General features: G+C 43.0%; 1 protein-coding gene across 1 annotated transcript; it reads right to left on the reverse strand.

Annotated features, from left to right (window-relative positions):
- Positions 1 to 223: 223 nt before the first annotated feature.
- On the reverse strand, positions 224 to 892 carry LOC147967634 (protein FAR1-RELATED SEQUENCE 5-like). The gene has a single exon (XM_087523199.1). The coding sequence runs from the start codon at positions 890 to 892 to the stop codon at positions 224 to 226; it is 669 nt and encodes a 222-aa protein (XP_087379325.1).
- Positions 893 to 12,712: the final 11,820 nt, after the last annotated feature.

Raw genomic sequence — 12,712 nt, forward strand, 5'->3', positions numbered from 1 at the left:
ACGCAAGACAACGCTCATAGTGCTCTAGCATTTCAAACAACGACATCTTACCCTCAAGATGCGTATGTAGCACAGAGTTCAAGCTCTCACTCCTCTGATTGCTGCTCAATCCTAGGAAACAACGCCCCTCAAGATATGGAGCACACCACAACTTTCTCATCTGATACATCTGATGCAGCCAAGACTCCTCACTGGTTACTTTATTCCGTTGTAAGAATTGTATCTATTTTATCTCATGCTCTTCAATGGAAGAAGTATCATAAATGAAAGATCTGAATTCCTCCTTTATGTCGTCATCATGCAGATGGCGTACAATGTTCTGCTGAATGTGCCATATACATAGTCTATGGTTTGAGTCTGGCCAGACCACCCTTATTGCTCTCTGCATTGCAAGGTCCCCATCTGTGATCACAGATATCGGATGCTTCTGTGCCATGCAATCAAAAAAGGTCCGCAACATCCACTCGTATGCCTGGCTTGTTTCATGAGAAATTATACCACAGCCAAATATAACAATGCTGCGGTGGTGATTCAACCCGACAAAAGGCACGAATGGCAGATTGTATTTGTTGGTTCTGTATGTGCTATCAAAAACAATGATGTCTCCGAAAGCCTCGTAGTCAAGTCGCGATTGACTATCAACCCAGAACAGTCCCTTCAGATGGCCATGCTCGTCTACCAAGTACTTGAAGAAAAAATCCATATCTCGCTCTCGCCTCGCCATCATGTGCATGATCACCGTTTTAGCATCACCGGCACTGATTGTCTCCTGCTTATTAGCATGGCAGAAATTATAAACGTCCCTCTTTATGCATCCAACCTTATCAAATCCACCATATTGAAAGCACAAAATATCCATAATACGGTATTTGCGGATCCCACATTTTTCCATGTCCGCAATGTCCGCTTTCTGCTCATCGCTAATTCATCTGTGCGAACGCAGCAAACAAGAAAGATCCCATGGGGCTAGAGGATGGCTGTGCTCATCGATGAAATCCTTGACAAACCACCGACCGGTTTCCTCCTGTCTCGTAATGACCAATTTAGCATTACACCCAACACGAGTTAAACTTCGTGGCCTCCTCTTTCTATCTTCCATCTTTCTTTTCATGTGCTTATCTTCGCGAAACCCTTGACAACTACACACAATTTTCCTTAAAATTATGTATTTGTTGGATCCATCCCACTCAACGTAGCTTTTCCTCACACTAAAACCTTTTTCAAGAGCATATTTGTTGTAGAATTCATAGCCTTCAGCCTCACTATCAAACATCTTGCTGACAACATTTACATACTCGAACATACTCTCATCACTTGCATACGCCATGTCTTCCTGCATATGACATGTGAGGGAAACCAATCATCAACATCTTTATGTTTATCAATGTTGCAGGTGTAAAATAGCTCATGGGCAAAGACAAGTGCATGGAAAAGACTTTGCTGGTTTGACATGTGAGGGAAACCAATCATCAACGTCCAACAAGTAGTATCTCATCTTCCTTTAAACTATATTTCATGCGCTATGCAAACCTAAAGTGATGATGACTTTAATAAACTAAATTAAGTGAACTATGGAACCAGTATCTCATCTTCCTTTAGTATATCTCATCTCAAACGTCAACATCTTACTTAAACAAACATGATGCGATTAGCTCAAGAGAAACTATGCCACGATGAAGCTTTCCATTCGTTGTTCTAGTCCGTACCCGGATCTTGTGGGGTTGAGGTTGTATTGCATGCACGGTGGAGGGGCGCAACGGCCAAGAGAACGAGCAGAACGCCAAGCCGAGTTCATACCTTAAGGATGGTATGCGCGAAGAGATGGGATCGCCCGCCGCGGTCACCGCCTATTCAGCCGGCGCAGATCCGGCCTTCTTCTTCTTCGGTGACGGCGTGGGGGGCTGGGGTTGGTTGGGTGGAGGACGAGGACGATGAATTTATTCCTCTCGCCGGGCAGGTCGAGGACGGAGAAGGTCAGGAGCGGCGAGCGGCGACGAATAGATCGGAGAGGATTCTAAACTGGATCGAGTAGACATGGATCTGGTCCTCAGGTGATCGGTTCAAGAAAAGATATTTCCCCCTGGACCATTATGCCCTTATCACAATTAACATATTAAATTTAATCAATTAAAATTCCCCGCAAGATCTGACGGCTAATAAAAATCAGACGTGATCAGACATGTAAGTACTGCTAAGTACTCCGAGTACTAACCCAATCACCGTAAAACAGCTCTTTTGGGAAAGGCCAAAAATTCATGGATTGACACAACAATACAAGTATATATATGCAATGAAAAAATATTGAAAGGCCCGTGGCAACGCACGGGCGTTCTACTAGTCATCATAATAATCATCAGGCACATGGGCAATTTCAGTCCCGAGATTAAGTCATCACACCGTCTGAAGGTTTGCACATGGAAACAGCCAAACAAGCAGCGATATGCAGATAAAACAAACCTTGGACACAAAGCTGAATCTCAGGCCTACAGTATGGGATTGTTTAGGGGGTAGGGGAACCGAAAAATAAATCAGAGGGTAATATGAACCATCAACTTTGTTGAGGGTTGTAAAATGGACTTTTTTCTATTTAGTTATTCTACAAGGTTCCACTTCACAAATACACATTGATATCTCCATGCAACCAACACTGGTTATTCAAAGAGACTAGTCCCTCCCTCCCTCCCTCTCTCTGTACACAGATTAGCTAGAAATATAAGACTACTAACCGAAATGCTCCAGCCTCCTACAAAACCCAAAAGAGCATCGACGAATAAAGACAGTAGCAACAGTCGCCATCACAGCGAGGACGCCGTACCTTGCACCTGATCTCGATGCCCTGCACGATGAGACCACCGTGGCGCGCGGCGCCGGCTCTCCGTCGGGAGATCACGGGGGGGGGGGGGGGGGGGGGGGCAGGAAGTAGGCCCACACAGCATCAGAGTCGGCCGCGGCACGACACCTGCTGACGACGACCAGCCATGAAAAGTATTCTTTCCTCTCCTCTCCTCTCCTCTCCTCTCGCCGTCGCCCAAAGTCCAAAGTTGCACACGCATCCCGCACGCGGATGAAAGACTATTCCTAGTATATATGGACATCGTCTTGTAAAGCATGGTGGACAGAATGAGGAAAAGCCACGGATCAGTGAGGTGGCATCCCGATCCGTGTGAGGCGCACGGTGTGGGACGCTGGATCCTCCTGCAGGAGGGGGAGGGTGCATGCATGGGGCGGAGTGACAGTAGCAATTAAAACGATGTGTTGGTTTCTAGGAGGAGGACGATGGGGTGGGAATTAAAAGGAAGGAGATCGATTCAGATCGAAATACTGATTGCTAGTGCTAAATCCATGGCGACTACTCACGAATGTTTCATGCCTCTTCAAGTGTCCACTAATAAAAAAAATGACTATGGAGAGTTGATTCATTTCTCGTTAGGCAGTTTCCTAACTAGTTAAAAAATCCTGCTATTTCAAAATGTACAATTTATTAAGTTTCCCAACTAGTGCTACCACAAATAACGCAAAGGTAGTTCCCATACAGGCTTGCTTGGTTTGGTTTGCTTCTAATTTTTTTTCTCTTTGACATGTTGCTCATTACTGATAGCCGGCTGTTTTTTTTCTTTCCCTTTCACATTCTGCTCATGTAAGGATCGTATTACCTGGTATGTGCATTTCATAACATCTAAACATCGGGTTAACATGGCTCCAGTTTCTTAGTCAGAAGATTGAAAACAGGTTATTCTTCCCAAAAATCCTGAAAAAGATGCACACATATAAAGTTCAAATTTTGTTAGCTTGGAATTACAAACCCCTACAACCCCGAGGATTTCATTAACCAGCCAGTAGATTTCATCGACATACATGCATGCATATGAGATGACCGAATGAACGAGCTAACAACATTCAAGGAAAATAACCAAACAAGCAGAGATTCATTCATTCATGGGGCAGCATCATCTATTTTCGACAAACTGATGTAGGATCACCATCAAACTCCACACAAGTCCTCCATCCTTTAATATAAGATCATTTTGCAAGCAAAACAAATAAGGCTAGAGGACTAGTTCCAAAAGCAGCGCATATCACATTTTTCCATCCAGACTAAATACACCGTCCATAGTTAGATTGGAATTTAGAAACACCTTTGGCCCTGAGGAATTCATAACAAAGCCAGCATATTTCATCAACATAATACATGCTTACTCATATTGCTTGGTTACAAGACACAACCGACAACCAGCCAATACCAGTTTGTTTCGATTATATATGTATATGCACTGAAATGAATGAACAAGCTAACAGAATTCATGGAGAATAACCAGAAAAGATTCAATCCATGAGGAAGGATAGGATTCAGAGGGTGCTTGGATACGTTTTAGTCCCATGACTAAAAGTAGTGGGACTAAAACTTGCTAGCCTCACCCATGCTTGGATCCAAATACTAAAGAGACTAAAATCAAGTTATTGAGCATTTATTATTCTCCAAACCCTCCAATCCAGAACTCGCATGTGTTAAAGAAGAGGTATTAAATGATGAGAGAGAGGGCTAATACATATTTTAGTAGGTTTCTTATGACTAAAAATTTTTAGCCTCAAGACTAGTCCTAGTCTCTCTTTAATCAGGGGTGCTTGAAACTTTAGCCTCTAAAAGAGACTATTTTTAGTCAGACTAAAAATAGTCCCTTGGATCCAAGCACCCTCTCAGCCACCCAATCTCTCGCTACTTGTTGACATTGACCAACTCAGTACAATTCAAAGTTTACACGACTCCCGACCGGCACATTAACTCCACAATTTACAACATTCAACCAACAACCAACAACAACACAAAGTTTTGGCAGTGCCACTACAGCATTATCTTTGACAATTCTTCACATGTGTTGTAGCTGCACGGAAAGCAAAGATCGCAAATGAACTACTCCCTCCATCACGGTTTAGAAGGCGCGCTTGGAAATTCTCTGGAACCTAGGTGGTTATCTATTGGTTGTGGGATGGGCTAAAAAATAGCATTCACACTACGCATGCATATAGAAATAGTATATCGGAGTACTAATTAGCTACTAGAAATAAATGCAATGCGCCCTAAACCTTGTCTATTGTGAAAACGCATGGAAATTTAACTGTGCCTTCTAAACCGTGACGGAGGGAGTACTACATGAGAAGAGGTTCGTGCATCTTCAGATTATACTCGCCGCAACTGATCCACACCACCAGAAATAAATCACATCCAGCAGACACCCAATTTCGACCAAGCGGCTCCATTGATCGCTCTTCTCGCCCTCCAGAGGAGCAAACTTCCAGGCGGCAGCCGGTCCAGGACACTCCCTAGGCAAAATATCAGTTAAAAGTTGAGGCAGGAATAAATCTGAACATCAGCATAAACCAAAGAGGTCTCGTCGAGAAAATCAAATCTAAAGTTTGTTCAGTGCAATTTCTTTCATGGAGATAGAGAAGAGGCTAATGGAGACAAGGGGCCTGATATCAATAGTATAGGATGTTACGTTTAGCATTACAATCATGAAAGTGTAGTCCTCTTTTTTTAACATGTTTGCCAGACGGGATCATGATCATTAACAGAGAGCAGAACACCAAGCCTTAACATGTCAACAGTAACAACTTAGCATCAGCAGCGCGAGATATACAAGAGGGAGCCAATGGTGAGGCCAGGACGTCCGGTGGAGCTACCGGCAAGGCCAGGCATGTTCTACTCGTAGTAACTATTAAGTAACCGACATTCTTCTACAAGCATAATACTTGCATGTCTTAATAGAAAAATAGCACAGCTATTCTTCTACAAGTATTCGGACACCGAAAGTGTTTCTGAATATATCGGGTATTTATCGAAGTACCGGATGGGTTACCGGAACCCCTCGGGGGAATATATGGGCCATGAGAGGGGAGCACACCAGCCCACAAGGGGTGGCGCGCCCCCTATGGTAGGTGGCCGAATAGGAGAAGGAGAAGAGGGTGTTCGGCCTCCCTTCCTTCTCCCCTTCCCCCTTCCTTTCTTTTCTTGTGAAAAAAGGGAAAGGGGGGGGGGGGCACTTGGGGAAACCCTGAGTAGGATTTGGATCCTACTTGGGGCGCCTCCTGGCTGCCTCTCCTCCCCTCCCGCCTATATATATGTAGGGAGGGGGCGTCTAGAACATACAATATCAACTGTTAGCCGTGTGCGGTGCCCCCTTCCACAGTTTACATTCACGGTCATATTCTCGCGCGATGCTTAGGCGAAGCCCTGCGCAGATCACTTCACCATCATCATCACCACACCGTCGTGCTGACAGAAATCATCTACTACCTTGACACCTTGCTAGATCAAGAAGGTGAGGTACGTCACCGAGCTGAACGTGTGCAGAACTCGGAGGTGCCATACGTTCAGTGCTTGATCGGTCGGAGCTAGAAGAAGTTCGACTACATCAACCGCGTTGTCAAACGCTTCCACTTTCGGTCTACGAGGGTACGTAGACACACTCTTCCCCTCGTTGCTATGCATCTCCATGGATAGATCATTGCGAGTGCGTAGATTTTTTTTGTTTTCCATGCAACGTTTCCCAACAGTGGCATCATGAGCCAGGTCTATGCACAGATGATATGCACGAGTAGAACACAAAGAGTTGTGGGCGGTGATAGTCATATTGTTTACACTACTAGGAAAAGACCTACTAATGGCGCACCAGTTTTGCCTACTAATGGCGCATCACTGGTGCGCCATTACTAGCACGCCACTAGTAATTTTTACTAATGGTGCACCATTGGTGCGCCATTAGTATCTGGTATACTAATGGCGCACCACCAAGTGCGCCATTAGTATATAACATCATGCGCCATTAGTGTGCCGCCCAGGGGCCATATTTAATCATGTGCTTTGGCACACTAATGACGCACTGCGGATAGATGCGCCATTAGTATACTTGGCATGCTAATGGCACACTCTGTTTTGATGCGCCATTAGTATCCTTTGGCATACTAATGGCGCACTCTGTCTTGATGCGCCATTAGTATCCTTTGGCATACTAATGGCGCACCTTGTGGTGATTCGCCATTAGTATGAATATTTGGTTTTTTTACTTTTCTGATTTTTGCACAGGTTACAAAATATATTATTTGACAGAATATAGACAGTAGCACACAACAACAGCAGATTCATCGAATACAATAGAAGATTAGTCTCCGAATACAATTCATCATATTAGTTTCCGAATTCAAAAGACCGAACAAAGATAAAATATTACAAGTCTCGAGACCGCGAGTATCGAGTTTGTCTTCACATTACAAGTCGATATCAATCATCTAAACTACCATCACATAGAAGAGAGCTGCGGTCATCACGATGAGCATCATCGCGATCAAACTGGTCTTCATCCGGTTCCTCCAACGCTCCCTCCTCTCTCCCGCTAGATAGCGGGCGTATCTAGATTCGGCCTCCTCCCTAGTGGTGTACCCTTTGTAACTGTTACCGCTGAAACGGTGAACCTGTCTCCGACACTCCTCCCAGTCGTCGTAGACTCCGGGAACCTTACCCTTGTACACGACATATGACGGCATCTCTATGCACAAGCCAAACAACAGACAATACATACATAAGCAATATATAAGTATGCAACAAAAGGATCAGAAGAGAAAAGCAAGACATTAATAGCACGATTCATGGTCCTACTAATAAATACCATCGATTACATCTAAGTTGAACGACTGTCCAAACCAAAGAGACATACAATTCATTAAAGTTTAATTACAACATGAGCCAATCAATGTTTCAGAACTACACATCACTACTTTCGACTCGACTCATGGACAGGAGCGTGGATGAAGCCGCCGTCTGTCGGGATGGTCATGAAATCGCGGGCGTTGTCAGTCTGCATTTGTAGCATTCCGTCTATCTCAATGTTGGACGGTTGATATCTGAGGAAGAACTGCCCCAAGGTATGAAGGACATCTTGATGGATGATGTCCGCAAACTCCGACTGGATGCGAAAGAATTCTTGTCTGATGTCCGCGTCCTGGATTGCCGACAAGCTCGCGGCCCAATCTTTGAGATTATTTGGTAGCAGAAGGTGATGATGGTCCCTTACGATCATCCGCATGTGATGGAGGGCGTAGTAGGCATCCTTGTGACCGCCAGGCGGCTGCTTGACGCAGCAGAACGTCGTATTGTGGGCGAACACGTGCTTGCCGTACTTACAAACTGCCCTGATGAAGGTGCCTCCAGATTTGGCGTAGCCAGGGAGAACATCATCAAGAACTTTCTTGATATTTGTGTAGTCTATCTTGGAGTTACGGTTCGGGTCAAAATACGTGGCCATGGAATATTTCAGGCTTAAGAGGATGAGTGTGCAATGTGTGTCACTGCACAGAACACGGAATGTTAGAAAAAAAAAGAACGATCGAAATCTAATAAATCATATGTTACGGGGCGGTTAAGGGATGACTTACTCGGGAAAGTAAGCCACAAGGAAGTTATCCTTATCTGGGTTTGCCAGAATGACGTCTTCGAGGTGTGAACTTGCGACTTGGCGGTCCCCAGCGCTGCTCAAGAGCTTGGCACGCATGTAGAAGGGGTCGACAATCACGATGTCCGGGGTCTTGTCTCTAATGATCCACATCTCCATACTCAGCGAAAACAGCCGAACGAAGGTGTAGTGCAGCGATGAAGGTTGAACATAGCAAAGATGTCATCAAACCGCAGGACGATCGTACCCCCGATGGCGCCATCCACAAAGCCCTTGCCCTCTGGCACCTTGGCCACGAAAATCGGGTATGCCACATCATTCTCTCTGGGACGCCGCTTCTCCAAAGAAAGAACACTGCCGTGCAGACTCCGCATAGCACCGGTTGCAGCATTGATAGCCATCATGCATCTTTGAAAAGTAGCAGGTGCATTACATAAACCAAAAGGCATACGTCTATAATAAAAAGTACCAAAAGGCATGTAAAAGTAGTCTTTGATTGATCTTTAATCGACACAGGTATTTGAGAGAAACTAGAATAACCATCTAGAAAGCAGTAATGTGTATGTTTGCATAATCTTTCTAGCATTTGATCGATAAAAGGTAAGGGGTAATGATCTTTCTTAGTAGACTTATTTAATTTACAGAAATCAATTACCATCCTATAACCTGTAATAATTCTTTGTGGAATCAATTCATCTTTATCATTAGGAACAACAGTAATACCTCCCTTCTTAGGGACACAATGAACAGGACTTACCCACTGACTATCAGCAACAGGATAAATTATACCTGCCTCTAGAAGCTTTAGTATTTATTTTCTTACCACTTCTTTCATTTTAGGATTCAGACGTCGTTGAGGATCATGAAATGGTTTAGCATTTGCTTCCAAATTTATTTTATGTTGACATAGAGTGGGACTAATGCCCTTAAGATCATCAAGAGTATATCCAATAGCAGCACGGTGCTTCTTCAGAGTTTTCAATAATCTTTCTTCTTCATGCTCTGAAAGATTAGCACTAATAATAACAGGATATATCTTCTTTTCATCAAGATAAGCATATTTAAGATTATCAGACAACGGTTTAAGCTCAAACACGGGATCACCCTTAGGTGGAGGAGGATCTCCTGGGATTTCAATAGGCAAATTGTGTTTTATCATAGGTTCTTGTTTAAAGAATACTTCATCTATTTCCCTTCTTTCATTCATAAACATATCATTCTCATGGTCTAGAAAATATTGTTCTAAAGGATCATTAGGAGGTACGGCAATAGAAGCAAGACCAATAATTTCATCCTTACTAGGCAATTCTTCCTCACGGTGTTGTTTACTAAATTTAGAGAAATTAAACTCATGAGTCATATCATCCAAGCCAATAGTAACAACATTCTTTTCGCAGTCTATCCTAGCATTAACTGTATTCAAGAAGGGTCTACCAAATATAATGGGACAAAAGCTATCTTGTGGAGAACTAAGAACAAGAAAATCAGCAGGATATTTAGTTTTCCTGCACAAGACTTCAACATCTCTAACAATTTCCATTGCTGAAATAGTATCTATATTAGAAAGTTTAATTGTGACATCAATATCTTCTAACTCAGCAGGTGCAATTTCATGCTTGATTTCTTTATACAAGTCATAAGGTATAACACTAGCACTAGCACCCATATCACATAAGCCATGATAACAATGATCTCCTATTTTAACAGAAATAATAGGCACACCTACCACAGGTCTATGTATATCTTTAGCACAAGGTTTAGCAATTCTAGCAGTTTCACCGCAGAACTGAATAACATGCCCATCAATATTATCAGACAAGAGCTCTTTAACAATAGCAATATTAGGTTCAACTTTAACTTGCTCAGGAGGTGTATATGTTTTAATATTTCTTTTACGAACCATAGTTGAAGCTTTAGCATGATCCTTTATCCTAACAGGGAAAGGTGGTTTCTCAACATAACAAGTATGAACAATAGGATCATTATAAGTGACAGTCTTTTCTTCAACTTTAATAGGTGCAGCTACTTTTACTTCTAGGGAGGATGATATTTAAACCACTTCTCCTTAGGGAGATCAACATAAGTAGCAAAAGATTCACAGAAAGAAGCTACTATCTCAGAATCAAGTCCATATTTAGTGCTAAACTTACGGCAAATATCGGTATCCATAAAAGATTTAACACAATCAAACTTAGGTGTCATACCTGACTCCTTACCATTGTCGAGGTCCCAATCTTCAGAGTTGCGTTTAATTCTATCCAATAAATCCCATCTGAATTCAATAGTCTTCATCATAAAAGAGCCAACACAAGAAGTATCAAGCATGGTGCGATTGTTATCAGAAAGCCAAGCATAAAATTTTTGAAGAATTGTTTCTCTTGGAAGCTCATGATTGGGGCATGAATAGAACATTGATTCAAGCCTCCCCCAAGCTTGAGCGATGCTTTCTCCTTCGCGAGGCCAAAAATTATATATATAATTGCGATCACGATGAACAAGATGCATAGGGTAATACTTTTGATGAAATTCCAATTTCAATCTTCTATAGTTCCATGATCCCATATCATCACATAGCCTATACCATGTCAATGAGTATCCCTTCAAAGATAAAGGGAAGACCTTCTTCTTAGCAACATCATCGGGAATACCTGCAAGCTTAAATAATCCACAAACTTCATCCACATATATTAGGTGTTCATCAGGATGCTTTGTTCCATCTCCTGTAAAAGGATTAGCTAGCAGTTTTTCTATTATACTCGAAGGATACTCATAAGGAATTTCATTTTCAATAGGTTCAGTAGGTTGAGGAGCAACTCTTTGCTCTACTGGTCGGGGTGAAGATACCCCGAACAAGCCCCTCAGAGGATTACTTTCCATAGTAACAAGTGACAGTAAATTTCAGCACACTATATAAATTTTTCCTTACCAAATTCCACCTACCAAAGGCGCTTCACTCCCCGGCAACGGCGCCAGAAAAGAGTCTTGATGACCCACAAGTATAGGGGATCTATCGTAGTCCTTTCAATAAGTAAGCGTTTCGAACCCAACGAGGAGCAGAAGGAAATGATAAACGGTTTTCAGCAAGGTATTCTCTGCAAGTACTGAAATAAGTGGTAACAGATAGTTTTGTGATGAGATAATTTGTAACGAGCAACAAGTAAATAAAGTAAATAAAGTGGAGAAAGGTGGCCCAATCCTTTTTGTAGCAAAGGACAAGCCTGGACAAACTCTTATATAAGGAAAAGCGCTCACGAGGACACATGGGAATATCGTCAAGCTAGTTTTCATCATGTTCATATGATTCGCGTTCGGTACTTTGATAATTTGATATGTGGGTGGATCGGTGCTTAGGTGTTGTTATTATTTGAACAAGCATCCCACTTATGATTAACATCTATTGCAAGCATCTGCAACTACAACAAAAGTATTAAGGTAAACCTAACCATAGCATGAAACATATGGATCCAAATCAGCCCCTTACGAAGCAACACATAAACTAGGGTTTAAGCTTCTGTCACTCTAGCAACCCATCATCTACTTATTACTTCCCAATGCCTTCCTCTAGGCCCAAATAACGGTGAAGTGTTATGTAGTCGATGTTCACATAACACCACTAGAGGCTAGACAACATACATCTCATCAAAATATTGAACGAATACCAAATTCACATGACTACTAATAGCAAGACTTCTCCCTTGTCCTCAGGAACAAACGTAACTACTCACAAAGCATAAACATGTTCATAATCAGAGGGGTATTAATATGCATAAAGGATCTGAACATATGATCTTCCACCAATTAAACCAACTAGCATCAACTACAAGGAGTAATTAACACTACTAGCAACCTACTAGCACCAATCCCGGACTTAAAGACAAGAATCGGATACAAGAGATGAACTAGGGTTTTGAGATGAGATGGTGCTGATGAAGATGTTGATGGAGATTGCCCTCTCCCAATGAGAGGAGCGTTGGTGATGACGGTGGCGATGATTTCCTCCTCCGGGAGGGAAGTTTCCCCGGCAGAACAGCTCTGCCAGAGCTCTAGATTGGATCCGCCAAGGTTCCGCCTCGTGGCGGCGGAGTTTCGTCCCGAAAGGTTTCTCCCTATTTTTTTCTCGATGAAAGACTTCATATAGGAGAAGATGGTCATCGGAGAGCCACCAGGGGGCCCACGAGGCAGGGGGCGCGCCCTGGGGGAGGCGTCCCCCACCCTCGTGAGAAGGGTGTGAGCCCCCTGGTCTTCATCTTTGGCGAGGATTTTTCATT

This window comes from Triticum urartu, chromosome 5A, assembly GCF_056163025.1.
Source record: "Triticum urartu cultivar PI428250 chromosome 5A, HENAU_Tu73, whole genome shotgun sequence".
Classification (NCBI taxonomy): Eukaryota; Viridiplantae; Streptophyta; class Magnoliopsida; order Poales; family Poaceae; genus Triticum; species Triticum urartu.

Coding starts and splice junctions, on each gene's coding strand:
- LOC147967634 (XM_087523199.1), bottom strand. CDS start 892: ATGGAAAAATGTGGGATCCGCAAATACCGTATTATGGATATTTTGTGC.